At 44.1% G+C, this 25,580-nt stretch overlaps 1 protein-coding gene across 2 annotated transcripts in view; it reads right to left on the minus strand.

Annotated features, from left to right (window-relative positions):
• LOC149457488 (phospholipid-transporting ATPase IC-like) overlaps positions 1-25,580 on the minus strand; it is a 115,573-nt gene that overhangs the window by 31,628 nt on the left and 58,365 nt on the right. For both annotated transcript variants that reach the window (XM_089683722.1, XM_089683721.1), the window contains 8 exons: positions 21,680-21,711; positions 17,843-18,002; positions 16,346-16,534; positions 15,774-15,883; positions 13,081-13,245; positions 8,756-8,867; positions 6,823-6,898; positions 4,305-4,434 (listed from right to left, as the gene is read on the minus strand). In XM_089683722.1, the coding sequence (XP_089539848.1) occupies positions 4,305-4,434; positions 6,823-6,898; positions 8,756-8,867; positions 13,081-13,245; positions 15,774-15,883; positions 16,346-16,534; positions 17,843-18,002; positions 21,680-21,711 (974 nt within the window). The remainder of the gene's footprint in view (positions 1-4,304; positions 4,435-6,822; positions 6,899-8,755; positions 8,868-13,080; positions 13,246-15,773; positions 15,884-16,345; positions 16,535-17,842; positions 18,003-21,679; positions 21,712-25,580) is intronic.

A 25,580-nucleotide genomic window follows, 5' to 3' on the forward strand; every position in this document is an offset into this window, starting at 1 on the left:
TTTGGCACACATTAATGAATACTAATTGGAGGAGGCTCTTCCTATGGACAGGAGGGATTAGGAACAAGGAATTAATACCTGGGGATTAATAACTGGGCTGGCAGAGAACTCATATTGTGACACTCCGGATCAGTAAGCAGGAATTGATAATTGGCTGGGCCCCTATACCGTGGCACTCCTCCCCCTTCCATTTTACAAGTGCTGATAAGGGGGCCTCAACAGGTTTCCTTGGAGGCACTTGTGGGGTGTTATCGCTTCTCCATCATCTTCTTCCACGTTCTGGTCCTCCCCTGCTGCTGCCACCAGTCAGTTTGACGGAAGTGTAGGCAGGACAGAACGCACAAAGAAGATGGAGAACACACAAAGTTTCACTGAACCATGAAAGACACTCAACCAGGACAATCCATGGGCACTCCACGACATGCAGCCCGTAGGGACACCCATGGTAAGTGGGCTCTCGGGGCTCGATGGGACTCTGGCTGTGCAGGCTGCCCTCAACACAGCATACTAGGGGCAACATCAGGCTCACGGGGATTCAACGGGTGGTCTGTGCGCACACTAGGGACAGTTCATGGCACGGGGGGTCAGTGCGTACTGCGATTCATCCCAGCAGGGCAGCCTGTGGGCGTAAGGAGGTTGCTGGCCTACGGGCACATGGGAATGCCATGGGGGATAGCGGGGGCTACTGACATTCCCTCTCCACCAAAGGCTAGCTGTGAGGTTCTTCCTACACCCCCTGGGATAATTGGCCTGCAGGTGTCCCTTCTGTTTGCAAGTGTGACATCGGGGCTGGTGGGTCCTTCTGGTACCCCTCCACCTGTTTGGAGGACCACAGGAGGCTCCCCGAACCCTTGGGCTTGCAAGAGGGGATACATGTGGCCGTACATAGCTAACAGGATAAGCCCTCGACAACTGGGGGTCTGGCCTCAACTCTGTTCTAGCCTTTTAATTCCCCCCAGATAGTGGTTCTGGGCCCCCCCCTCTCCAAAAATTGGCAACCGAGGTTCCCAAGATAGTTTCGCAGTAGAATGTCAGCCGGTAGGCCTGACATTACCCCAACCGGGGCAGGTTTTTCCCCAAACCCGCAGTCTAGCTGAACCATAGCCCCCAGGATATGTTTCCTGGCACCCCCCACTGGCTCAATATAAAAGTTAGGGTCCTTTTTGCTCACTGCGGGATCTAATACGCAGGGGTCAGCAAGTGTCAGGAGCGTACCTGCGTCGCGGAACCTCGTAGCCTTTCTGCCGTAGATGGAGACCCCCTGCAGGTGCTGCTGCCTTTTCCCTGGGTAGCTTGGGGTAAGCGGGCGAACTCCGTAGACTCCTCGAGGGGTGTCGATTTCTGTCGGAGGCATCCATCCAATTGGAGGAGAGAGGCTCCACCCTCCTGGCACCAGTGGCACATCGTGGACAGGGCGAGGAGTGTGGGTTTGGGGGGGTGGATGTTCTTGGAGCATCTAGCGTTCAGATGCCCGGGTTGTCCATATGCATAGCACCGGCGTTCCATCGTGACCCTGGGCGGCGCGACCGTAGACATGGGGGCGGTATGGCTTTGCAGGGGACAAGCACCACCCAGGGTCCCAGTGGGTTCCGTCATCAGTTTTTTCCAGTGGGGCTTAGTTGTGAGCACTTCGTCTGCTAGCGCAGCGGCCTTCTCTAGGGTGGCTGGACTTTGCTCCTTCACCCACTGCCTGACCTTGGAGGGGCATTTGTCATAAAATTGTTCCTTCAGGAAAGTTGGGATAATACACTCCACTAAGAGGGCCTGTTCGTCCTCTAGCCAGCGACGACATGCCTGTGACATCTTATGAGCGTACATTTTGTAGGACGGTTCAGCATGGCAGGGAAGGTCGCAGAAGCATGCCGGTGCGCTTCTGGGGTCACCGCATAGTACTCTAACAGTCTTTTTGACCAGGGCGTAATCTCGGCTGTCTTGGTAATCCAGAGTGCGGTAGGCTGCGGCTGCACCCCCTTCTAGCAGCCCCACAAGGTGCCGTAGCCAATTCGTGCTTGGCACCTCCATGAGCTGGCACTGCTGCTCAAAGTCCTGAAAAAATCCCTCCACATCCCGGTGACTTCGTTGAAGGGTTTAAAGTCTTTGCGGCTGACCCGGGGAGGGGGGCAGCCCGCGGCCCTTGGGTTGGAAGGACAGCTTAAATCCCGGCGGCTCCCTTGGTTTTCTCTCTCGTGCGCCCTCTGGATGGACTCTCGCTTGTCCTCTACTGTAGCATCTGTCCCCAGGAGGGCCAGCTCTTCCTCCACCCGGGTAAGCCAGGGACTTTTGGACCCTGGGCATGACATGCTGGGGAGGCTGGGGTTGGTCTGCTCTCCTCCCTTGTTAGGGTGTCTTGGGGGTCAGCCTCCTCAATGGCTGCAACCAGATCCTCTTTGGCTAGGCCCCTCCTGGAAAGGGACAGCTGCTCGGCCCTCTCCTGCAGATATGCCACAGTCCACTTCTTGTATTCGCTGGGGCGGGCATGTTGCCCCATCCACTGGCTTTCACTGTCTGCCATCTCCTCAGTGTCCTGATCCCACCACTGCCAACCAGTGTGACGGAGCGAAGGCAGGACAGAACACACAGAGTAGATGTCAACCAGTTAAAGCTTTATTAGAACAGACGACAGTCACTCAATGGGGAGTAGTGCAGAGAGAGAGAGTCCGAAATACCAGTAATCCAGCCCCGGTGGGCAAAGTTAAAGTCTCTAAAGCAGTTCATAAACAGTCAGATAACACCAGGGAAAAATACACTCATGCAAAGCTGATGTGGTAGCCTCAGGCAAAGCTGATGCGGTGGTCTCAGGCAGAGCTGATGGCATTGCAGGCAGGGCTGATGTAGCTTCTGGGGTCCCCCTGCTCCAATGGGGCTTAGGCAGAGTCTGGCCACTATCGTCCCGCCGCAGCTGGGATCCCTTAGTGACTGGACGCAGAATGGAACAAGAGAGACCAGCAATGGCCTCTTAAACCCCCTGAGCAGGTTGAGAGGAGGAGGGGGGTCATTAGCAGGTAACAATGAAGAGATTGAACAGGAATGGAACTACCGTAATTTAATTTGCAGCTGTAAACAGAAAAGACCGGTTGGACAGGCTGGATACTGAAACAGGATAATTGGATTTGCAGCTGTAAACAGTGTAACAGTGGGGGAAATACATTACTACAAAAGTAAGGCACTAATTAGTGGTGTATACACTAATTGAATTTGGGACCTTTTGTGGAGGGGCGAGTTAATTATAGCTAGGGGCCTTTGGCACACAGAAGTGAATACTAATTGGAGGAGGCTCTTCCTATGGCCAGGAGGTATTAGGAGCAAGGAATTAATACCTGGGGATTAATAACTGGGCTGGCAGAGAACTCATATCGTGACACTCCGGATCAGTAAGCAGGAATTGATAATTGGCCGGGCCACTATACCTTGACAGTACTATGTAAAAAAAAACAATGTAAAAAAAAAAAATTGTTGGCGATCGGTACAAGAAAAAAAATACCCTCTTAATGTAGAGGTCAGAAGAAGGAAGACTAACTCCAGGATTTGGAGTTCAGAAGGAACAAAACTGACCCCTTTAACTTGGAGGTCAGATGGAAGAACACCAACCCTTTAATTTGGAGGTTAGTGTAAGGAAGACCGACCCCTTAATCTGGAGATTAAACTTTGAGTATTGCAATGGAAGCACCATACCACCAATTATAGGGTCCAAGTACATTTTTGATCATTCCATATTGTAAAAGAAATCAGTCAATTCATTTCAGGGGTTCTGCCATTCTACAGAATCAAAGCAAAGACAAGTGATATGTATTATTAAAAGCAGATTCAAGTGGTTACTTCCTTTACCTAATCTATCCTTGTGAGCAAGACCATTGGGGTAAAATGGGTTTAGGGAGTGTGCTTTCTTGGGTAGAGACTATATGTAAGCAGTCAATATATCACCAACAGAATAAAGTATCAAAAACTAGCTAACTACAGAGTGCAACTTTTCAACTTATATTTTTTTGGGTTTTTACCAGACACACATTTGAAATGAGAAACAATTTTAATGTTGGATGAACGGTTATTAGTTTGAGGTTTGTGATGGTTTTTCCCTATCTAGGTTGAGTTACAGCTATGCATGAAGCGATTTGCCTCTTTAGAGTGCCACACGAACAGAGGTAACATGAACAGAGATAAGGTATATATGGTAAACAACTTGTTGTTAGTTGACCCACTCAACCTAGAACCTTTATAAATGCATCTCATTAAAAAATAGATTATCAAATTCTAAATACTACTCACTGGTAAAACTCCTTGTACAAAATAAATGCATTACACCTTACCAAAAAGTCCCCTGTAACGACCAATGCTTTCATATTCCAATCTTTTAGCATGCCAGGATCAGTGTCTTTTAATGTGTCATCTTTATTCTCCTCATTATCTTTATTCCTCTGGTTATCATCAAGGAGGAACCTAGAAAGTGTTGAAATAAAAGATGCATCAACGTACAGTGTCTGCTTTTGACAGACAGAAATCAAAAGTCATCTGTCATGATGTATGACACTTGAGTTAAAAACCTCAAATGAAAGAGACCCTTTAACCTATTCAGATTTCTGTGAGCCCAGGGAAACAAGGGCCTGTCCCCACCATCCTTATATCACTTTCAGAAGGAAGAAGAATGACAGCTTGAACTGTGGGCTGATTCTGAATTCCGTGGAGGGCATTGCACCTCTGCCTGGGGAATTCAGGACCCACTCACTGCAAGAACGAAAAGTTATTCGACTAGACTACAGTATTGTCAATATTCCCTTTGCACATGCTCTGGACGTAGGCTCGTCAGTGGCCGGTACTGCAGCAACTACCATTGGGAAACTGGGCTCATCACGAATCAGCGCACATTTTTGCCAGCACACCATGGATCAAAAATTGTCCAAAGCTTTTATTGCAGAAAGATCACATCACAGAGGACTAAGTGCACCATTTCAGAACAGCACATGATCCCTTCATCACAAGCTTGATGAAGGGAACCCGTGCTTCTCCGAAACGTTGCACTTAGTCCTCTGTGATGTGATCTTTCTGCAGTGAAGCTTTGGATGCTATTTGATGATGCGTGGTGTGCTGGTAAATATGTGCATTAATCCAGACTAGATTGAAGACACATGGAAAATTAAATATATACATATTGAATTTTAAAGGGTGTATGGGTACCCTGAGAGAGGGCGGTGGAAGGGTTGGTCCCAAGCCCAGAGTTGGACTTTAAAGAAACGTTTCAAGGTTGTTCTTTCTATCCTCGTCTCACAGCTTGCAAAGTTGTTGACCTGAAATTAACATGCATCCATTAAAGTCTCAGGACACATATTTGTTCTATGTTTGTCACACACCTAGTGCTGAAACCAGGATTCAGATGACAGCCAACTGGCCATACACTAGTAAAACGTCATATTAAAATGTTCATTTTCGGAATGAACGTTCAATTTTCTAATAAATAGTGGAGTCAAATTGAGTTTTGTTTCCAACTGTGGTGTTGAAAAAAATTAAAGGAAAAGGATAGAACATTTTTCTTGAAGGAATGCAATTCTAACTGTGAACGTGGTTTTCATCTGGAAAAAACGCACAAAATATCGTACATACTGTAGTAAAAAATGTTTCACCTTTGATGGGTCAATAGCAGCTCCTACGTTTCTATCCTGACAAGTTCCCATTAAGATGGTCTTTTCAAACGTCATTATGAATAAGAATATCGGAACACAGCGATTTCCTTTTCTGGTGAGTAGTCTATATATTGTTAAAGGCTGCTATGCCTTAAAAAACCCCATAGCATTATAGCTGAACTCAAGCACAGCGCTAAATACAAGCATGAAATACATACGTACGAGGGAGATATGTTAGCTGCCAAAGGATTTGTATTTCTGTCCACCTAGTCTTTAGATTTACACAGCACAGCCCTGCCCTACAGCACAGCCCTGTCTGACCTGGAAGGAGACCTAATTTTTCTTTGCTGCAGTTTTAGTTTTGCAGGCAGGTCTTCTCTTCACCCCTAGCGTGTGACTGTACATTGAAAGGAGAAGCAGTATAATAATGAGCTCATCTCTCTTCTTGTTCTGCTCTTCTCCTAATAGCATGCTCGTACTGCAGTACACATACATTTATGTACTTGCCCTGCTTGCAAAAGGTAATAAATAGGGATGCACCGTTATATCGGCAGCCGAAAATAGTGTTATTGGCCTTTTGCCGATAGGAAAAAATGTGCAGATAATGGAATCGATACATTCAAAGTCATGTCTCCTAGACTTTCATGCAAAGTTGAGTCTCAGACTTTCATGAAAAAAACACCCCCTAATGACTGCAATGCAAAATCGAGTCTCAGACTTTCATGCAAAGTCACTTCTCAGACTTTCATGAAAAAAAAAAGCCCCCTATTGACTTGACTGCAAAGTCACGTCTCAGACTTTCATGCAAAGTCGCTTCTCGTAGGCTTTCATGAAAAAACGCCCCCTAGTGACTTCAATGCAAAATGTCAGCCACAATAATTACATTTTAAAAAAAAAACTAAAAAAAAAAACTGTCAGTTTCCTTTTTTGGCCAAGTGCATTCTGAATTTTTGGTTTCAGCACCAGAATTTTAATTTCGGTGCGCCACTAATAATTTATTATAAATACAGAGCTGCATTGAGTTCTTTTTATATTTTCCAGGGGTTCAGCTTTTAATTCCACATGACCAATTTTGGTCTTGGTTTGCATATGTATATTACTAGGTTGGGCAGGGCTGCCTGCCTGTCATTTATATTAGTAAATTAGGACAGCTCACACTGAAAATGGCAGCACCCAAGTTGTCCCAGTTTGCGTGGTCAGAGAGCCTTACCCTAGGTCAGTCTCCTCCAAAATCTGCATGTCATTTGAAAGAAGGTTGCAGGAATATGCGATGTTTACAGCTGTCTCTGCAAAATATAAAAATCATTGCTGCTAAGTATTCCAACTTTTTACATAATCAAGGATCAGTCAGACCATTGTATAAATACTGGTAAAATGCATGAAAACTGCTTGTAGCAACCAGATCTTGAGTTGACCTGCATATTATATTTGTCACAGAAACCACTGTGGCTTGGGCTCCTGGAGGGGTCTGGGGGCCAGCCTCCTTCCCACTGACTATGGACCCAGAACTAAGAAGAACGCCCTCTTGGGGTTACAAGGAACCTTTTCCTGAGAGGGTTATATCACTTCCCTGGGGTACTTGGCTGGTCATGATTTATACCAGCTACCCTTTCCATGCAATTAGGGCTGGAGGGTCTGTTTCTGGGACCCCTTGGTATACTATGCATAATGGAACTGTGTGCAGGGGGTGAATTCCAGCTTATGTGTGGTTAAACTATTTTCTGTCACAGGTTTCCTGGCATCAACTATTGTTTGCTGTAATTAAGTATAGGTGATAAGCTCTCACTTGTTTTATTACCTCCAGAAATATAGACTGCTAGGTGCCAGGAAGGAATCCACTGTTTTCTTGTGTTTGATTACTTGTTTTATGTAATGAAATTTTCTCCTGGGATTTGTAATGTGGGCCGTACCTGTCTAGGGGGAGGTTTCTGTGTATAAATACTGTGCTGTTTGTTAATAAAGTCAGTCCTGTTTTACTCCAACATTGGTTCTGTCTGATGCTTAGGGTAAATTTGCTATATTCTGGTTCCCGATTAAGGAAAGCTATAGTTTGGCGGTGATACCCAGTTGGGCTGTGTAACAGAACTGACCCAGACTGCGCATGGGTACTTCCGTTAGAATACCGCTTCCTCGTCCGAACACCGACAGACACCACAGTCGACCATACAAGACTGGACAACACCAGTCTTGAAGTAAACCAGGAGGTAGACTAGTTTATGTGAACACAGATACAAGATATATACACTCAGGAGACAATCCCCCCTCCCTACATAATGACACAGGGTGGTGCAATCTACATTTAGTAGCAAGAGACACACAGCTATTCAAACTTCAGATCAGCAGACAGTCCCATCAGGAGGGAGGGCTGCTGGAGACACCCCCCCACTAAGCTTACACACAAACACATACATCCCATAATAGTTTGCTCCCAAGCAAGACACACAATAGAACAATGGGATGCAACCACATGACATCAACAACTCCCACACAACATAAGGACAGATCACCGTGTACCCCTAACAGACACAGGGTGACTTACACATAAGAGGGATATGGGGAGCGGAGACAGGGGTCTCCCCAAATTTCCAAAGTGAGCTGGGTTCCATGTTCCCCCCACCCAAAGTGACTCCCGTCACAGTCTGTCAGAATATTAAAGCATATAAAAAGACGAAACCCGTTTTGCAGTAAGTTTGCCATCATGCTTGACCGTATACAAGTTTTCTAAAGCAAATCATTTTTTTAGAAAGTTTTGCAAAGTTCCTTACCTAAAGATCCTGCCAGTAACACATTTCCTGTTTCAGGCTAACAATGCTAAACCGCTGCCTTGCAATTAGCAGTTGTGTTGTCAACCTGCTATGTGCATTCCTTCAATTAGTCATTCTGCCTGCCAGGTCTACTCAACTGCCAACTGAAGGAGCTTGGTGGCACTTTGACAAAGCTGAGGCCAACTGACCAACAGTGACGTAGCTTTCCCAGCATACAATTAGAAGTGCCGTAACTGGAAGGATCTTCACGTTTCCAACACATTCACAAACGGTTTTTGAAAACTGTACACATACTGAAAAATACATTTTATTGTCTAGAATTCTTATGTCTGAAATCTAGAGGGAATTGAGCTATACAAGCAGCATTGCAAGTTGTACCTTTCTTGTCCCCAGTGAGCATCCACACTTTAATATTCCCGTCTCTCAAAAGTTGGATGGTCTCCGGTACTCCTTCCTGTAGCTTGTCTTCTATGGCAGTGGCTCCAAGTATCTGAGACACACAAAACAACTTCTTAGTCTGCTGGACTAGGATTATATAGCAAATAAACACAACACTATCTAATTACTGACAATTGATGCCTTAATGCCGGCCCTATGTGAGTTCACAAGTGTGCAAAGAATCACCATCAGCACCGAAGAGGTTTACAATTGTCTTCAAGCTGAAATTAAATTACAGCAATCCTACCTTACACAGTTGTCTCTCTAAATGTACTGTATATTATGATGGGGTGTATTCAGCCTGAGCGGTTATTTATCTTGTCTGGGTTCTGTAGGATTTGTTCCTGAGTCTGGTAGGTTGATTGTTTCAGCCTGTTTGTGGATGGAGGTTCCAGTGAGGATTGACCACTAGGTTATGAATATTTATCTGACTCATTGTATCAATTCCTGATGTTATTGTTCAGAGGTATGATTGGGAAGATAAATGTTTGGGATCACCTTTCCAGAATTTTCTTACCCCCTGGGGTGCGAAAGCCTATGCCTAATCTGTAGTTTCGGCTCCTGTCCCATGTGGAGTGATACCAACAGCACTCCACCTCTTATCCTGGCTAGCGTTCTCCATATTGGTGCCAGCAGCAAGAAAGAAGAGATCTTTAGGTCAGTGTGAAGCAATACACTGGGCAGAATAGTATAGGGCTGCTTTCACATTGATGTGCTACGGTTTACCCACACCATGGGGGCAGTGCAGTGTACCTACAGCTTTCCTGCGGGTTTGCTGCCCTTAGACTTCTATTATATGTTGCAGGTTTTGTGCACTGAGAGCACACTAAAATTCCTGAATGCATGAAAAGTGCACCACACCTGCAGGATATAACAGAAGTCTATGGCCAAGCACAGCTAACCCGCAGGAAAGTTGCAGGTACACTGCGCTGCGCCCAGGGGTGCAGGCAAACCACAGCAGATCAATGTGAAAGCAGCCTTATACGTGGCTCAGAACAGTAAGGGTTCATTTACATTTTCAGTTTGGGGGTGTGGTAATACCCCATAGGTTACCAACCATCCCAACAGCACCCCCTTTAGCTGCAGTGGCCAAGGGTGCACACGAGTTGCAGTGGCAGCAGAAATTATACACCCTGTCATGGTTGGTGGGTGTAGCACCTGCCAAGCATAATCCATTCAAGTGAATGAGGGCACATTGCAAGTGCCTTGCAACCTTGTGCAGTACAGCAAACAAGGGGTTAAAGTAGGCAGTGTTGTGTTGCTTTTTTCCACCTGCTTTTACCCTTTAGACCTAGAAGTATGGGTCACGATTGGCAGGCGGTAGCACCCACCAAAAGCAACAGGGGGGTTTATTCCTGTTGTGGCATGTGTACACCTTTGGCTGCTGCTTCAGCAGCTAAAGAGGGTAGGGTTTGAGGGGGTGGTAAACCCCCCCCCCCAACTTTGTGTGAATGAGCCCTAAGGATGCTGCGGCCAAATGCAGATAAGGGCTCATTCACAAGTGCAGCAGGCACTGCTGGTGCTCTGAAAAGGAATTCGAGTGTGTTTGACAGATGGTGAGGAAGTGATATGTTGCATAGGATTTAAACCCATGGTTGCTGTGCAATGTATGTGTTTGCGACACAGTAATACAGCGATTAGAGGTTTAAATCAGGTGTGAGGAGGTGACGCTGTGCCTGGTGATCTTCAACTTCTCCCTTGTTCAGGTAGATCTCCACCTGTGTAAGGTTGCCTACCTCTGATATACAAGATCTATATCTCAGTATGTTTGGCATCATGCCTTACTGTACACAATATTCTTAAGCAAATCATTTTTTGTGAATCTTTTGCAGGCTGACAATGCTAAGCTACTAGTTTGCAATTTGCAAAGAAGTTGTCAGTTTGCCAGGTTTGTTACCTTTGTTGGTCTTTGGGCTGCCTATTAAGTCTACGTATGTCACCTGCAGACCTGGCAAGCAGCTAAATGGCCAACTGAAGGAATCCACATGGCAGGCTGACAACTTTGCTGCTAATTGAGAGGCACTGTCTTAAGGTTGTTGGCCTGCAGCAGGAAGTGCTGATACTGGGAGGATCTCCAGGTAAGAAATATTGCAACAGATTCACAAAAAATAATTTGCTTAAACTAGAACTATGCTCACCAGCTAAAAGCGGAACTATGTGCCATGGCTCCCTGCCTGCCACTGACATTTTCAGCCTGGTGGCTTCCAGGTACTGATCTGCAGACATTTTCATTGGCCAAGTCAAGGATACATCACTACTGTGCATGCACGGGAGCAGGGGCGGACTGACAATTTATGAGGCCCGCGTGCAATAGGGGATCATGAGGCCCCTGTGTCCTTGCCCAAACTCAAAAAAGCCTATGAAAAAGGTACCAGGGGCATCTCATGGGGCCCCCTACTGACCCCGGGCTCTCGGGCAGTGCCCGAGTTTCCAAATGTTCAGCCCGCCCCTGCACGGGAGTTTAGCTATCTTGGCTTTGCCAAAATTGTACACTTGGGCAGCTCAGTATACAGTGCATTTAGGCAAGTAGGGAGCTTTAATGTCAAATTGACATAGTATGTTTTTTCTACATTAAAATTCATGCTTGTTCGCAATTTTAAAATTTCTAGAGTTCCACTTTAACCTCTTCATTACCGCGCAATAGCTGAAAGACGGCTACAGCGCAGTTCTGTTGTTCCGGGAGGGTGTTCATGGAACCACGTCCCCTTCGTGGACACAGTTGATCACAGGTTGCAGTAAAGAGCCAATCACAGTGACCCTTTTCCATGTGATCAGCTGTGTCCAATCGCAGATGATCACAATGTAAATTCACTTGCTGGTTATCAGCCATACTTTCCTCATGCGCTGTCACAGCATGAGGAAAGCCAATAACCGGCAAGTGTAACAGGGGAGATGTACTATATACAAATAATCAGGGTACTGATCATCAGTGCCCTAGTTATCAGTGCCAATCGGTGCCCAATCTGTGCTGCCTATCAGTGTCCATTAGTGCTGTCTTACAGTGCCCACTAGTGCCGCCTATCAGTGCAGCCCATCAGTGCAGCCTCATCATTGCACATCAGTGAAGGAGAAACAGTAGCTAAAAGACCCCACTTCTCCCTGTCTGTGCGTTTCCTGGGCTTGGGATCGGCTGGCTTCACAGTGCCAAGAAGCTGGTCACCTACTGCTTGTAGAACAGGGGAGAAAGCCAATCATGGCAGCCTGAATACAGGGAACAACCTACAGCCTATAGAATGGGACAGCAGGAGACAGTCTGAGGGGGAGCCTGGAGAGGAGTCAAGAGTTGGACCTCCACTGAGACTGGAGAAGAGACTATAGGATGAAACCAGAGCTGCCAAGCCGGAACCTGGAGAGGACAATCTGACTGAGCCCCACTTGAGAGGAGGAGGAGAAGGAGTTACAAGAAGGAGCTTAACCAACAATGAAGGAGGATCTCGATAGATGTTATACCATCACTATATGTCCACCAAGAGGACACAAGCTATTTTTGACCAAATTTAGTTGTGAGGTCAAAAAATCAAGGCGAGGGCACAGCTGGTGTTATTGATGGTGGAGGTGCACTATATACAAAAAAAAAAAAAAGATGGAATGTTGATGGAAAGACTCTTATTTGGAAGGGTTATGAACAGTGATTGACTGAACTATTCCAATATATTTTGGCATGTCATTAATTCAGTTATATTTGGGAAATTATTTCATGTCATGTTTGAGTGGTTCTAATGATGTTATGAGAAAAGCGCGGCACTGCCATTGTATTTTTGTCATGTAGCACATTTATATCAGTATGTGTAGGTGGCTTTTTGTTTTTCCTTTTTCTGTTTTTTTTTTATTTTTTTTTATTGATTTGGTGGTTTAGCTATTTTTATATTTACTTAGCTGCTCATGTGTTAACTTTTTTTCTTTCATTTGTTTAGCAAAAAAAAAACCCAGTGGTGATTAAATACTACCAAGAGAAAGCTCTATTTGTGTGAAATAAATGATACAAATTTCATATGGATACAGGGTTGCATGACCACAAAAGTTTCATTTAAAGTGTGACAGCACTGAATGCTGAAAATTGGCCTGGGCAGGAAGAGAGTGAAAGTGCCCAGCAATGAAGTGGTTAAAACTGTATACATTGAAGCATGTCAAACATATTGAAAATTATATTGAGGGTTTATAGTGTTGCTATGGGCTATAAAACTTTGAAAATCACCAGTGCTTCCTGCTAGTTTACTACAAAAAGTTTCTATGGATAATTGAGCAGTGATTTGAAAACACTATACCTGGAGACTCTGCTCCATGTCTTCATATACTTTATCAAGAAGATATTGACGATTCTCAAGTGCTACGGAGGCATCACTATGATTTTGCTCCCAGGTCAGATAGTCCTGTTCTTCTACTTCTTTATAGGCCAAGCACAGTGTTCTTAGAGTCTCTTCAGCAAAATACTAAAGAAGCACAAATAGATCAGAATAAAACCCAAACAAAAAAAATTTCATACAAAATGCAGAAAATGTTATTTAAAAGGTTATGTAAAATCCAGCTGTGCAATCTGTGCCCCCAAAAAGACAAACCTTAGGGCAACACTAGTCACCAGTATTGCCACTGTGTTCTTCTGTATAGATTTGGCCATTTTGGTAGAGGTAGGGCTTTGCTTCTTCCTGCCAGAGACTCCAGTAAAGAGAACAAAACTGACATCAAATCTCACTCCAGATCTCTCAAGACAGTCAGAGGCAGCAAAGCCTTAAATGATCGCACACTACAGATATAGAGCGAAAATTCTGTAGGCAAATGAGTGTCTAGACACCCTCACATACTAGGAAGTGCCCAACTATCCCACCACTTGTATAAACAAGGAGTGAATGTTGAACTGAGATTGCTGCAATAGGAAGCAGGAAGGGAAGGCTATATATTGGCCAGCTTGTCTAGATCCATGATGGGTTTGTGCTTCATCACATTATAAAATAGTATAGTAGCTAAGTACCCCTTTACTCGCTTTCTTCATTGGTCCAGTTCCTTTAACTTCATCCCCCACAATCCCCTGGACACATCCTGGGAAAATAAATTCCAGCCCTTGCTGCCCTCCAGTGCTCAGAGGGACCATGCCTGAAGGGACAACAGTGACTGGTCACATGTGCTGTCCTGTCAAAATTGTATCTTATGTATAGTGTTGCACTTGATGTATACAGCATACATAGACACTGTAAATATATATATGTACATATACACACATACACAGTAGTTTTGTTATTGTCTCAGACTTACATATAAAATCTTTTGTTTTAGACGTAAACAAAGTCTCTGAGTGAACAACTCTCAAACAAGTGTCATTGGAGTGTTTGCACATGATGTCCTCTAATACAATTGGAAAACAAATATTGTTTTATATTGGGTCAATGTAAACATGTCAATGGCCATGTAAACATTTTTAATTGCTTCCATTGTTTTAGGGAAGTTCATGTCAATCTTTGATTTCAAAGCTATGTCAATAAGGGTCAACGATAGCTTGACTGTATGACATATTTGACCCATGGCATGGATGATACAACAGTGCCATCTAGAATGTGTTAGGAAATATTCTCTCATAAAAGTGATGCAGAAAAGTTTAGTGTCAGGGTCCTGTCCATGGCAGAAGTTCTGGAAGATTTCTGTCAGTACCCTGCATGGTCGCAGAAGCACACATCAGCTTCTGTTTGGTGCCACACGGCCTTTATAAGGAGGCTCATCACTTCCTCAAGTTGCTGGATGATCTCTAGCTCCCCGTGCCTTGTTTCTGTTTCCTGTGATTGTGACCTGTGATTTCCTTATACCGACTCGGCTTGCTCCTGGACCTGTCTACTCTGTTTTACCCCTGATCTGACCTCAGCTTGGCTTACAGATACTCTCTCTCTCTCCTCTGTGTATGACCTTGTCTATCCCATCTGACTACGTTTGCTCTGATTCCCACCTGGTACCTGACTTTGGCTTGAACAGACTACCCAGTAAATATCTAAATCCCGGAAGGGCTTGCATACCACGCACAGGCGCCTCCTGTCTGCAGACCTATCTCCATGCACAGGCATCATTGAACCCACTTTCACTGAGCCCAGAGTCAGGACCCAGGTCTGAACCTGCAACCTCTGCTGTGTTTGATGTCTGCTACCATCTATATCTTAGTTACCACTCATTACTGACCTTTGGCTTCTTGCTTGACTACGTTTTTGTTTGATCCCAACCTGCAACCACTTGTAATGACTTTTGGCTTGTTTACTGACTATGCTTCTGCTTGATCCCTACCTGCTATATCTGCTACTGGTCTCCTGGGGGGCAGCGATCATGAGGACCTAGTAGTAACAGGAAAATATATCTTCACCATCAGAAGCTTTGGTGCACACCAGCATTAAATCTAAATTGTTTTCCCCCTAAGGTCCAATGTAACAACGTAACATTTTTTTTCCTCTTCTACATACCTAGATTAAAATATATGTTGCTTCAGAGAAGTGGTCTCTAAACTTCAGCCCTTTGCTTGCCTTTATCTGGCCCTTGAGGCATTATTCCTGCCATTCATACCAACAAAGGGGCACTATTCCTCCCACTGACACCAATGATGAAGCACTATTCCTCCTGCTGAACCAACAATGGGGCACTATTCCTCCCGCTGATACCAGGGTGGGGCACTCTTCCTTTCTCTGACACCAATGATGGGGCAATATTCCTCCCACTAACACCTACGATGGGGCATTGTTTACTCCCACTGGTCACAGTCTGCCCCCCCTAAAATCTGAGGGACAGTAAACTGTATCTTTGTTTAGAAAGTTTGGAGACCCCTGCTCTAGAGCTACTGGAATATGCAAAGTTGAGGAGTTCTTTTGTGCACCATAGGGTTCAGTTAAATGTAGGGAGCTTGCTCACTTGTGATATATTTTGGTGCCAAAACATCACTCAAAATCAACATACGGATATTAAAGCATGTGCCAAAAACTGACATGCAACTTACATTTAAGGCTTCCTTAAGGATCTCAGTCTGGCAGTCAGTGTACACACGTTCCAGAATGACATCATCTGCACCTTTACTATAAAGCTTTACCTTCCCTTCTTCAGTCCTTACTGCAAAGAAAACAAATACACTCATACATCATTGGGCAAAGAATGAGCAACGAGCAGAATGATGACCAAGCTGTGTTTTACTACAGAGGGAAAAATTGGTGTCACCGACTTGGGCATGCTGTTTTCTAGGGGTACCAGAAGCACAAATTTAGGAATCCTTTAACAGGTAAAACAGCTAATGCTATAGCACTTTGCCTGAAGTTTGATGGACATGGATGCCTCAGCACCACCCCCATGCTCTCTCAATAATTTCAATGGGAACTCAGAATTTTACTATTCAGTGAGGGCCAGGGTGGGGACACAGTTCTCTAGCATGCAAAGGTGATGATGCTGAACTGCATGCCACCCCCAACTCAATAGTAGGCATGGTGGAGCCTTGGCCTCAGCTGCACCCCACCACTACAGATGCTAAAATGGACACCTCATGTGCCTTTTTCGGGTTGCCAGCCCTTAGCAATCTACCTAGAATAGACATCCTCTTTCGGACGCTACTGAAGTCGAGCAATGCCAGAATACTATAGGTCTTTATTGCACCCATCTCGCTGATTGTAATGGAATCTTGATTGCGGGCAAGGAATGCATAACCAAAGTTTCTTGCAGCAGTCACCAAGGCTTCCTCATCTGGGGAGGTAGCTTTGTACTTCACGACCCCTGTAAGAAAAGCACAAATTTTCAGTCTATTTTGGAAGTGAGATCCAAAAGGGAAATGAAAGAATTTACAGTATGTTTTCTGTAAGACAAGCAAAGCAAACTTGTTTCCCTTAGATTGCATTCCACATGTAGAATGACTATTGCATTTGAAATCGTATGGAAATTCCAACAAACGTGTTTTTTTTTTATTTGCTTTCTCATAACCTGTTAAATATACCATTGACAGCATTTTGTTTTATCTGTTTGATAAGTGCTATGTGCCAATAAGTACCTGTTGATCGTGCCAGAAACCTTGTGAGCTCATAATGTCTCTGCACTCTTCTTGTGCTGATTGTTCTTGGTTACATTGTTCCCGCCTGCCATTGGGAACTAAAGAACCCCCCTTTCCTCTATGTTCTCAACAGGGGTGTAACTACAGATCATAGGATGCCCTTGCAAACGTTTGATGGAACCGGGCCCAGCCACGTCAATTAATGGCACCTTGCAGTATCAACTGTGAAAATGCTGTCATTGATCCTAACATGTTGGTATTTCTAGAATGAAGATTCAAAGGGGGCTCAGTGTCAGTGTAAATACAAAGATCTACAACCCTATGCAGTACTGGATTTGCATTATCACAAGTACATCGATTTTCTACATTTTATTTGCCTCAACAAACTCCCAAATGATACCTACTCCCACCCCCATACCCCATAGTAGCTGTATAGGCTGCTATGGTTATTGTTACACCACTACTTGTGAAGATGAGAGGGGGGAGAAGACTGTAGTCCTGTGGTTATTGTCCTAATACAGTAGGGTATACATTGTCACCCCAGGACAGAAGGTGAGTTACTTATATGATCACCAGGAGAAAATAAAAGAAACACATCCTGAAAAAATAAAAACGAATGCAGCCAACACATCTAAAGACTGGTAAGCTTCAATATATGAAAGTTTGGGTTTAGATACAGTAACATTTTACTTTTAACATGGGAAAATGGTGCTGCTATTGCACATATGCTGGACTCCCATAAAATAATGCCACTACGATGCATGTGTTTCTAGCATGGTCTCTGGGAACATGGTCCTACTATCAAACATTCCCAGTAGGCATGGATTCCTGCAGTGCTCTGATCACAGGCAATCAGATGGGCTGTGAGGCTTATTGAGGTACCAGGGAGAATGCAGGTTAGTGGCATCTAGAGAAAGGGGCACAAATAGTGGGCTTGAGGTTGATGCACACTTCTGCACCTACCACCTACACTGATGCCACCTCCGGGTTCAACAAGCCTGCACACTTTTGCTGATAACATAGTAAAGTAGTCCTACCTTTCTCCACGTCTGCCATAACAGTATGACAAAGTGCAATTGCCCTGAAGAACTCATGCAGCAGAGGGTCTTGTGGGTCCATGTGTAATTCGTCAATTAGAGTTTGATCAAAGAACCTGAATGACGTGTCCGCATACTGATTCCAGTCAAAGTTAACTTCCTGCAATACGCATAATACAAGTGCAGGTTAGATTTTTAGTGTTGAAGTGTTACCAAACTCCAGACCCTGCATTCACTATATCTGGTCTCCACGGACCCTGCATTCACTATATCTGGTCACCCCGGACACTGCATGCACTATATCTGGTCTCCCCGGACCCTGCATTCACTATATCTGGTCTCCCCAGACCCTGCATTCACTATATCTGGTCTCCCCAGACCCTGCATTCACTATATCTGGTCTCCCCGGACCCTGCATTCACTATCTGTTCTCCCCGGACCCTGCATTCATTATATCTGGTCTCCCCGGACCCTGCATTCAGTATATCTGGTCTCATAGTACACACAACATGGAAATGCAATTATTTTAGTAAATAAACTGCTAAATACCTTTTCTCATCAGCAGTATATAGCAGTCTTGTGACTTCTACCAGTGTCCAGCCGAGCACTGGTAAAGCTTGTAGGAGTTTTTTTCTCCCCTGACTGTCCTATGAGGCTGCTGGATCCCTGACCCTCTGTCTGGACAGTGATTGTCCCTGTGCTGATCACATGCACCCTCCGAAAAAAAAAAAAAAAAAACTCTCTAGCAATACACACCAAACTGAGCATGTGCAGCTTGCCTCTAAGGCTCTGTTCTATCAGCAGATGGATTGGGGACTGTGGAAGAAGGGGAGGATCAGAGAAAACAGGATAAAACATCCATTTTACACAATGTGGATGATTAATCCCTTCAGTTCCACATTGAGTATAACAAGCATGCCTTACTGCATATACAGACTGATTTTACTGTTGTGGGTTTAGTAACACTTTAATAATTATACAACACACTGTGGTATTCTATTTAAAATCTTGTGTACTGAATTTAAAGTCCAACTCTGGGCTAAATTTTTATGTTCATATCCATGACTACTTGGGTTATGGTGCCACAGTCGGGTGAATGGATACTTTGTAATAAAGCCAGGAATCCTTGCCAAGGCTTAACCCTTTTCTGCTCAGTTAAGTCTGTTTTATAGTAAGCAATGAGGAACACAGACAAAACGGGAGGGGGTAACAACAGCAGTGTAAGACCACAACCACTTTCACCATTATGTGGCCAATGGCTAGACAGATCTCACTGCGCTGCCATTGATTCATGACACATGCGGGGTAAACTCACACCCAGTTGTCACAAATATGCGACAATCACAGTTTCAGCCTCTGGGTTTGGTTAACTACATAGTTAACCCTTACACATCAAACAACTGCCACCATGTGTTTTATAAAAAACACAAACCATTCACAATATCTGCGATGACAATTTAGACTATTAAGAAATGTTTGTAATAAACACTGTCACGTCAGACAAGAACATTACAGAGATTTGCAATATGGCAGCGATATTCCAAGAGTCAGGGTTTCAGGACCCGGGTCTGAACATGCAACCTCTGCTATGTCCGACATTCTCTTCTTAATGAGCCACCTGGGATGCTGGACAGCTCCCTGGACAATTCCTTGAATAATCTTGCCTTGATCCTGGTTTATTTTAAACCCTGAACTCTTTGCTCCTACCATGAACTTCCTGATTTTAGCCATGTCTCTACAAATCCTGCTTGCCAGACTAGTGTGCTCTCTCAAGACTATGTCACTCTTGTCACTTCTGTTGCTGTTCTTATTGTACCACTCGTTACCGACCTTTGGCTTTTTCCTCCATTAATCTTCCACTTAATCCCAACCTTTAACCACTTGTTAGCAGCCTTTGGCTTGTTTACGGACTACACTTCTGTTTGATCCCTACCTGCCATATCTGCTACTGGAACCCGGCTTGCTCATCTCCTGGTGGGGCAATCCTAAAGATTAGGACCTGGTACTAACACGCAGCAAAACCCATCTCCAGCATCAGAAGCTCCGGTGAACACCAGTTAGTATTTAGTGAATTTTGGGTTAGCCTCTGTCATCCTTCAGGGTGACCTGCTTGTATCCTACTAGTCGGTGGGAGCTTCTCTATGACTATAGCTACTGGTCTCTGAGCTTGACCCCTGACTGAGACAGGAATTCTTTACCTTCTGGCTTAGTGCTATAGAGATCATTTTAAGGATTTTAAAATATTGTTTAACCCTTGGGTCACACTAGTGTCAATTTGCAGGGCGGGACACGACAACCCATTCATTTAAAATATTCAGGGAGGATGACAGCTGACACCAGTCAGTGGTGCAGGAAGAATGGCAGCTTCAGCTGGAATCCTCACTATCAGCACTGACAAGCTGGGGGGTAGAGGAGACTCAGTCCTGCACTCAGAGCTATGCTCCATGCCAGAGCTCACAGTGTCCAACACTGCTTCCTCTGTCAGGGGACGGTGGTTACCTAGGACACATTTCAGAGCGGGGCCCCCCTTTTCTCAAGCCTCTTGAGTGTACCCCCTTACACTGGCAGTCAGTGTTGTGTGCCTCTTCACAAAGGTGGTCAATATTTAGTGTGCCCCTGTAAATGGTGCTCAGTGCACTCCCTTTACATTGGTGGTCAATGCGCTCCCCCTACATTGGTGGTCAATGCGCTCCCCCTACATTGGTGGTCAATGCGCTCCCCCTACATTGGTGGTCAATGCGCTCCCCCTAAATCTCTCCTCTTACATTGGTGGTCAAGGCGCTCCTCTTACATTGGTGGTCAAGGCGCTCCTCTTACATTGGTGGTCAAGGCGCTCCTCTTACATTGGTGGTCAAGGAGCTCCTCTTACATTGGTGGTCAAGGAGCTCCTCTTACATTGGTGGTCAAGGAGCTCCTCTTACATTGGTGATTGCCATGTTCCCCTTACATTGGTGGTGAGTGTGGTCCTCTTACATTGGTAGTCAATGTGCTCTTCTTACATTGGTGATCACTGTGTTCCCCTTACATTGGTGGTCAGTGTGGTCCTCTTATATTGGTGGTCAGTGTTTTTCCCTTACAATAGTGGTCACTATGCTCCCTTTATAATGTTGATCCCTGTGGCTGCCCCACCTTCCCCAACAATTAGCAGTGTACCTACCAGCAGGCAGGCATGTGAGCAAGGAGACCAATGGTAATGTAGTGATTACACAGAGGGACTACTACTGCCAGGAAGACAGGTCTGCCTGCAGTAATATGGCAGGAGAGGTGTACTGGAGAGGTGCTTCAATGGATGGTGGTGGCTGTTAATGTGGGTGCTTTGAAGCATTTTTTGGGGTGCTTAAGTACACCCATGCCCCTAAACAGCAATCCCTCTCCCACCCTCTGTCATACCTGCGCATTTCCCCATGTTTTGTCCTCTTCAAGAATGTTGCAAGTGCAGAGAAAACCTTGTTGATCCTGCCAGAATCCATTGAGCTCCTAATCTTCTTGAACTAAAATTGCAAGCAGCGTCAAGTGTTCAGCACTGCCTGAATTCTCCCCCCTGCTGAACTACAGTACACCTCTCCTTCTCCGAATTTCTATAACATGGGGGGGAGAGCCGTGTTTTGCAGTCCAGCAGGGGAGATGTCTACTCACTTCCTATTCTGCATGACAATTGTCAAATAGAATGTAAGAAGATACCTCCCTAATGGGACAACTATGCAAAGTTAATAGAGGTTCAAAGAAAAAAACATGTTTTGTGTACCATTCTGACTTCTTTGCCAGCATCACATCAATGGCTCACTAGTGTGTAATGTGAATGAGTTATCCTACAGTTAGTTGATTCTATATTATTACCTGATGTTGCTGTTCTTCACTTGATGAGATGCCTAAAATACAAAGAATTGTTATTGAGACTGCTGGACATTTTCCCACAGGAATATGCCATTTTTGCTCATACATTTTGAAAGGCCATCTTTTTCTAGTTAACTAGCCCTCACTAGCAGAAGTAGATTAGCAGGAACTCAAGTAAAACTACATATATACTCCCTGACCATGTCAGGGTCCACTTCTGTCAGCCAACAACAGAAAGCTGGATTATGTTTAACCACTTCAAGTCCGGAAACTTTTACTCCCTTCCTGTCCAGGCCAATTTTCAGTTTTCAGAACTATCACACTTTGAATGGCAATTGCACGCTCATGCAACACTGTACCCATATGAATTTTTAGCATATTTTTGAGACCGATAAAACTTTTTTGGTGGTATTTATTCACCACTGGCAGCTCCCTGAAATACTTACTACTTCAGTCAGTGATGTCCCCCTTATTGATTCAGGACTAGTCCTCTTACAGATTCCTCCCGCCACAGAAACAAGGTGGGTGAAGGAATATCCCAGCTGAGAAAGCAGAATCAACCACTGTGAAAAAATACACTGATCAGTGGCAAAAAATCAACTTCTGTTGAGTGGAGATGGCCACATATTAATGGGAAGCTGGACCGACATCAGAATACACTGATCATTTACAAACGACCAACTATGGATGGGAAGCTGGACCGACCGCTATCAAAATACACTGATCAGTGACAAACGACCGACTTCTGTTGAGTGGCGATGGCCACATATTGATGGGAAGCAAGACTGCCCACTGATCAGTGGCAAATAGTTGATTTCTGTTGAGCAGAGATGGCCATACACTGATCAGAATTCAATTAGTGCCTGCTGATCCGGCCACATTTTGATCAGTGTATAGCCAGCTTAATCACTTGAGTCCCAGAACAGAGGTAAAAACACATCCAAATGATGTATCTCCCTGGCCAATCTCCATATGGGGTAGTGCAACAAAATACACATAATTGCTAAAAGGAACATTTTTAAACAATTACCTGAAGGTGTTGACATATTGACTTCCATCTTTTTATTAGTAAGGGTCTGACACCCTTCTTTTTATTAGTAAAGGGACTGACAATTATTTCTACACGACGACTTGAATGTAAATTCCTTAAACTGATATTCGTTTATCTGAGGTTATGACAGCGTTCCCATAAATACCTGGATTGTAGATAGGGATGCACTGATACCAATTCTTTTACAGCGAATAAGTATACTTTTTACCAATACCTGCCAGCAACTGTTTTGTTCACACTTCAGCTGTCAGCAGGGGAACCCTGCTGATAGCTGAATGAGTGATCGGTTGTTAAGGACCCAGCGGCCCTGCTCCTTAACCATTTCCTGTCCAGCCCATGTAGATAAACAGCCGGACGTGAGCGCTGCCAATGCGGGTGGATGTTTGTAAACGCCCCCCCACATCCATTGCCTTTGCGCGCTCCCTGGGAGCGCACGTCACCGCAATTGGTGCCCGCTGTGTCCTCCAGATCTCTGTATGGGACCTCTGTGTGAGGTCCCGATTCATGTGATCACTGATTGGCCAATCAGTGATCACATGAATAGTAGTAAACAAGATGTCACTTCCTGACATAATTTCTTACGACTTGTGAATAGCCTTGTACCATGTGACCTCTGATCATTCACAGATTTCACAACAGCGTTGTACCATGTGACAAGCTGTGAACCAATCACAGTTTGCACAGTATTTCTCAGGCTGCATTCCTGCAGCCAGAGAGAAAGAGCAATTATTGCTTTTACAGCCTTTATGGGTGTAAAAGCAATCAGTGGAAAAAAAGAAAAACAAATCATCACCCCCCACAAGTAGTACAATGTCAGTATGGTGACACTGCATTGCTAGGGTGACAGTATGTAAAAACCCCCCACAAAAAAGCAAATAAAGTAAAATCAAAATGTAAACAAAAATTTTGAAAAATTATAATTTTTGGCTATAAATTTGACTTTTATTTTTACTAAAAAGATAGATGAATACATGTTGGTCAATATTTATGAAGAAAGATTTACTTGCAAAATTTTATAAGAAAAACACTTTTTTGGACTTTTTTATTTATATAGCAAAAAAATTTAAATCCCAGTGGTGAATAAATACCACCAAAATAAAGTTTTATCTGTCTCAAAAAGATGCAAATTCATATGGGTACAATGTTGCATGACTACACAATTGTCAAAGTGTGATAGAGCTGAAAGCTAAAAATTGGCCTGGACTGGAAAGGGGTGAAAGTGTCTGGACTTGAAGTGGTTAACCACTTTGGCTCTCACACTAGTTTACCACTTTTGGACCAGAGCAATTACTACATTTCTGCTACTGACCTGTTTATTCAACGATAACTTTGTCATTACTTAGTTTTCCTAAACCCTGGACTCTGCATTCACTATATCTGGTCTCCCAAGTACACAGAACTTGGAAGTGCAATTATTTTAGTCAATATAAACTGCTAAATATCTTTTCTTGTCAGCAGTTAGAGCAGTCTTGTGACTTCTATCAGTGTCCAGCAGAGCACTGGTTAACCCCTTCCCACCAACATCACACAAATATGTGGCCTCACAGAACTGGACTTTTTCCGTGGGGCCGCATATTTGCATACCTTTCTTTCTGCTGCACAGCATGCTCCCAGCACAAAGACTGGGGTGTCACTGAGAGCCCTGGGTCCCGTTCTAATAATCGGGACCTGGGACTCCAGATTCCAGGTCATATGATCACTGCAATAGCCTTTGATTGGTTATCACAGTGATCAGTCACTGTACACTTTCCCTTTTTTTTTCCCACTCTCTGAATGGAGGAGAGAGATACATTGTATCTCTTGCCTTCCTTGCACAGGGAAAAAAAAACAGTTTGTTAAAATAAATCAATATTAAAAAATAAACACAAAAATAAAGAAAAAAATACCTAGATCAAAGTTTGCTCTAGTTCAGTGCCAGGGTTAGTGCTTGGGTCAAGGTCAGGGTCAAAGATCAGGATTATTTATTTATTTAAATTGGTGTCAGTGTGTTTTAGGAAAATAAAACAAAATGCTCACTATTGTTTCTGGACTGTACTGTGGGTACAAACAACAAATAACTTACACATATTTGGTATCGCTGCAAATTTATTTTGGATTGTTCTCTGGTGGTAGGTTATGGTAGTAACAAGAAAAACAGCTAAACATTTTTTTTTTTACTATTTTGGGCCAGTTTTCCTTTGATAATAAAATAAAATATCAGGAGATATCCATTCCCATTTATCACTAAATGAAAGCCCAATTTGTCCTGAAAAAACAAGGTATAATTCACCTGGATGTACAAAGTAGTTGTGATGATATGTACGGTTTTACTACCACATGTCGAAGTGGCAAAATTGTGTTTAGGCGTTAAGATTTGTTTTACTCTTAGGCGTGAAGGGGTTAATCTTGTAGAAGGAGTTTTCATTCTGCTGTGGGAAGATGCAGAACCCCTGACCTATGTCTGGACAGTGCTGATTTGCCCTGTGCTGATCACATGCACTCTCCCAAGAAAAAAGAAAACCTCTCTAGCAATACACACCAAACTGAGCAAGTGCAGAGTGTCTCCACATTATGGATTATCAGGAGAGAAAAGAGAGGGACACTGGAAGAAGGGGAGGATCAGAGAAGACAGGCTCAGTGTTTTTACACAATGCAGAAGATTAAACCCTTAGGTGGGTATAACAAGCATGCTTTGCTGCATATACAGGCTGATTTTACTGTTGTAGGTTTAGTAACACTATAAGACAACAATCCATATATTGTTTTTTCAAGGACAAATAAGGCTTGCAACAATGATATTTTTTTTTCCACAAGCCTTAGACAATTAAACGTAACAAAACTAAAAAAAAACAACAAAAAAAAAAAACCAAAAAC

The sequence above is a fragment of the Staurois parvus genome, unplaced genomic scaffold, assembly GCF_062004578.1.
Source record: "Staurois parvus isolate SC_StPar_1 unplaced genomic scaffold, SC_StPar_1.0 ptg000320l, whole genome shotgun sequence".
NCBI classification, from domain to species: Eukaryota; Metazoa; Chordata; class Amphibia; order Anura; family Ranidae; genus Staurois; species Staurois parvus.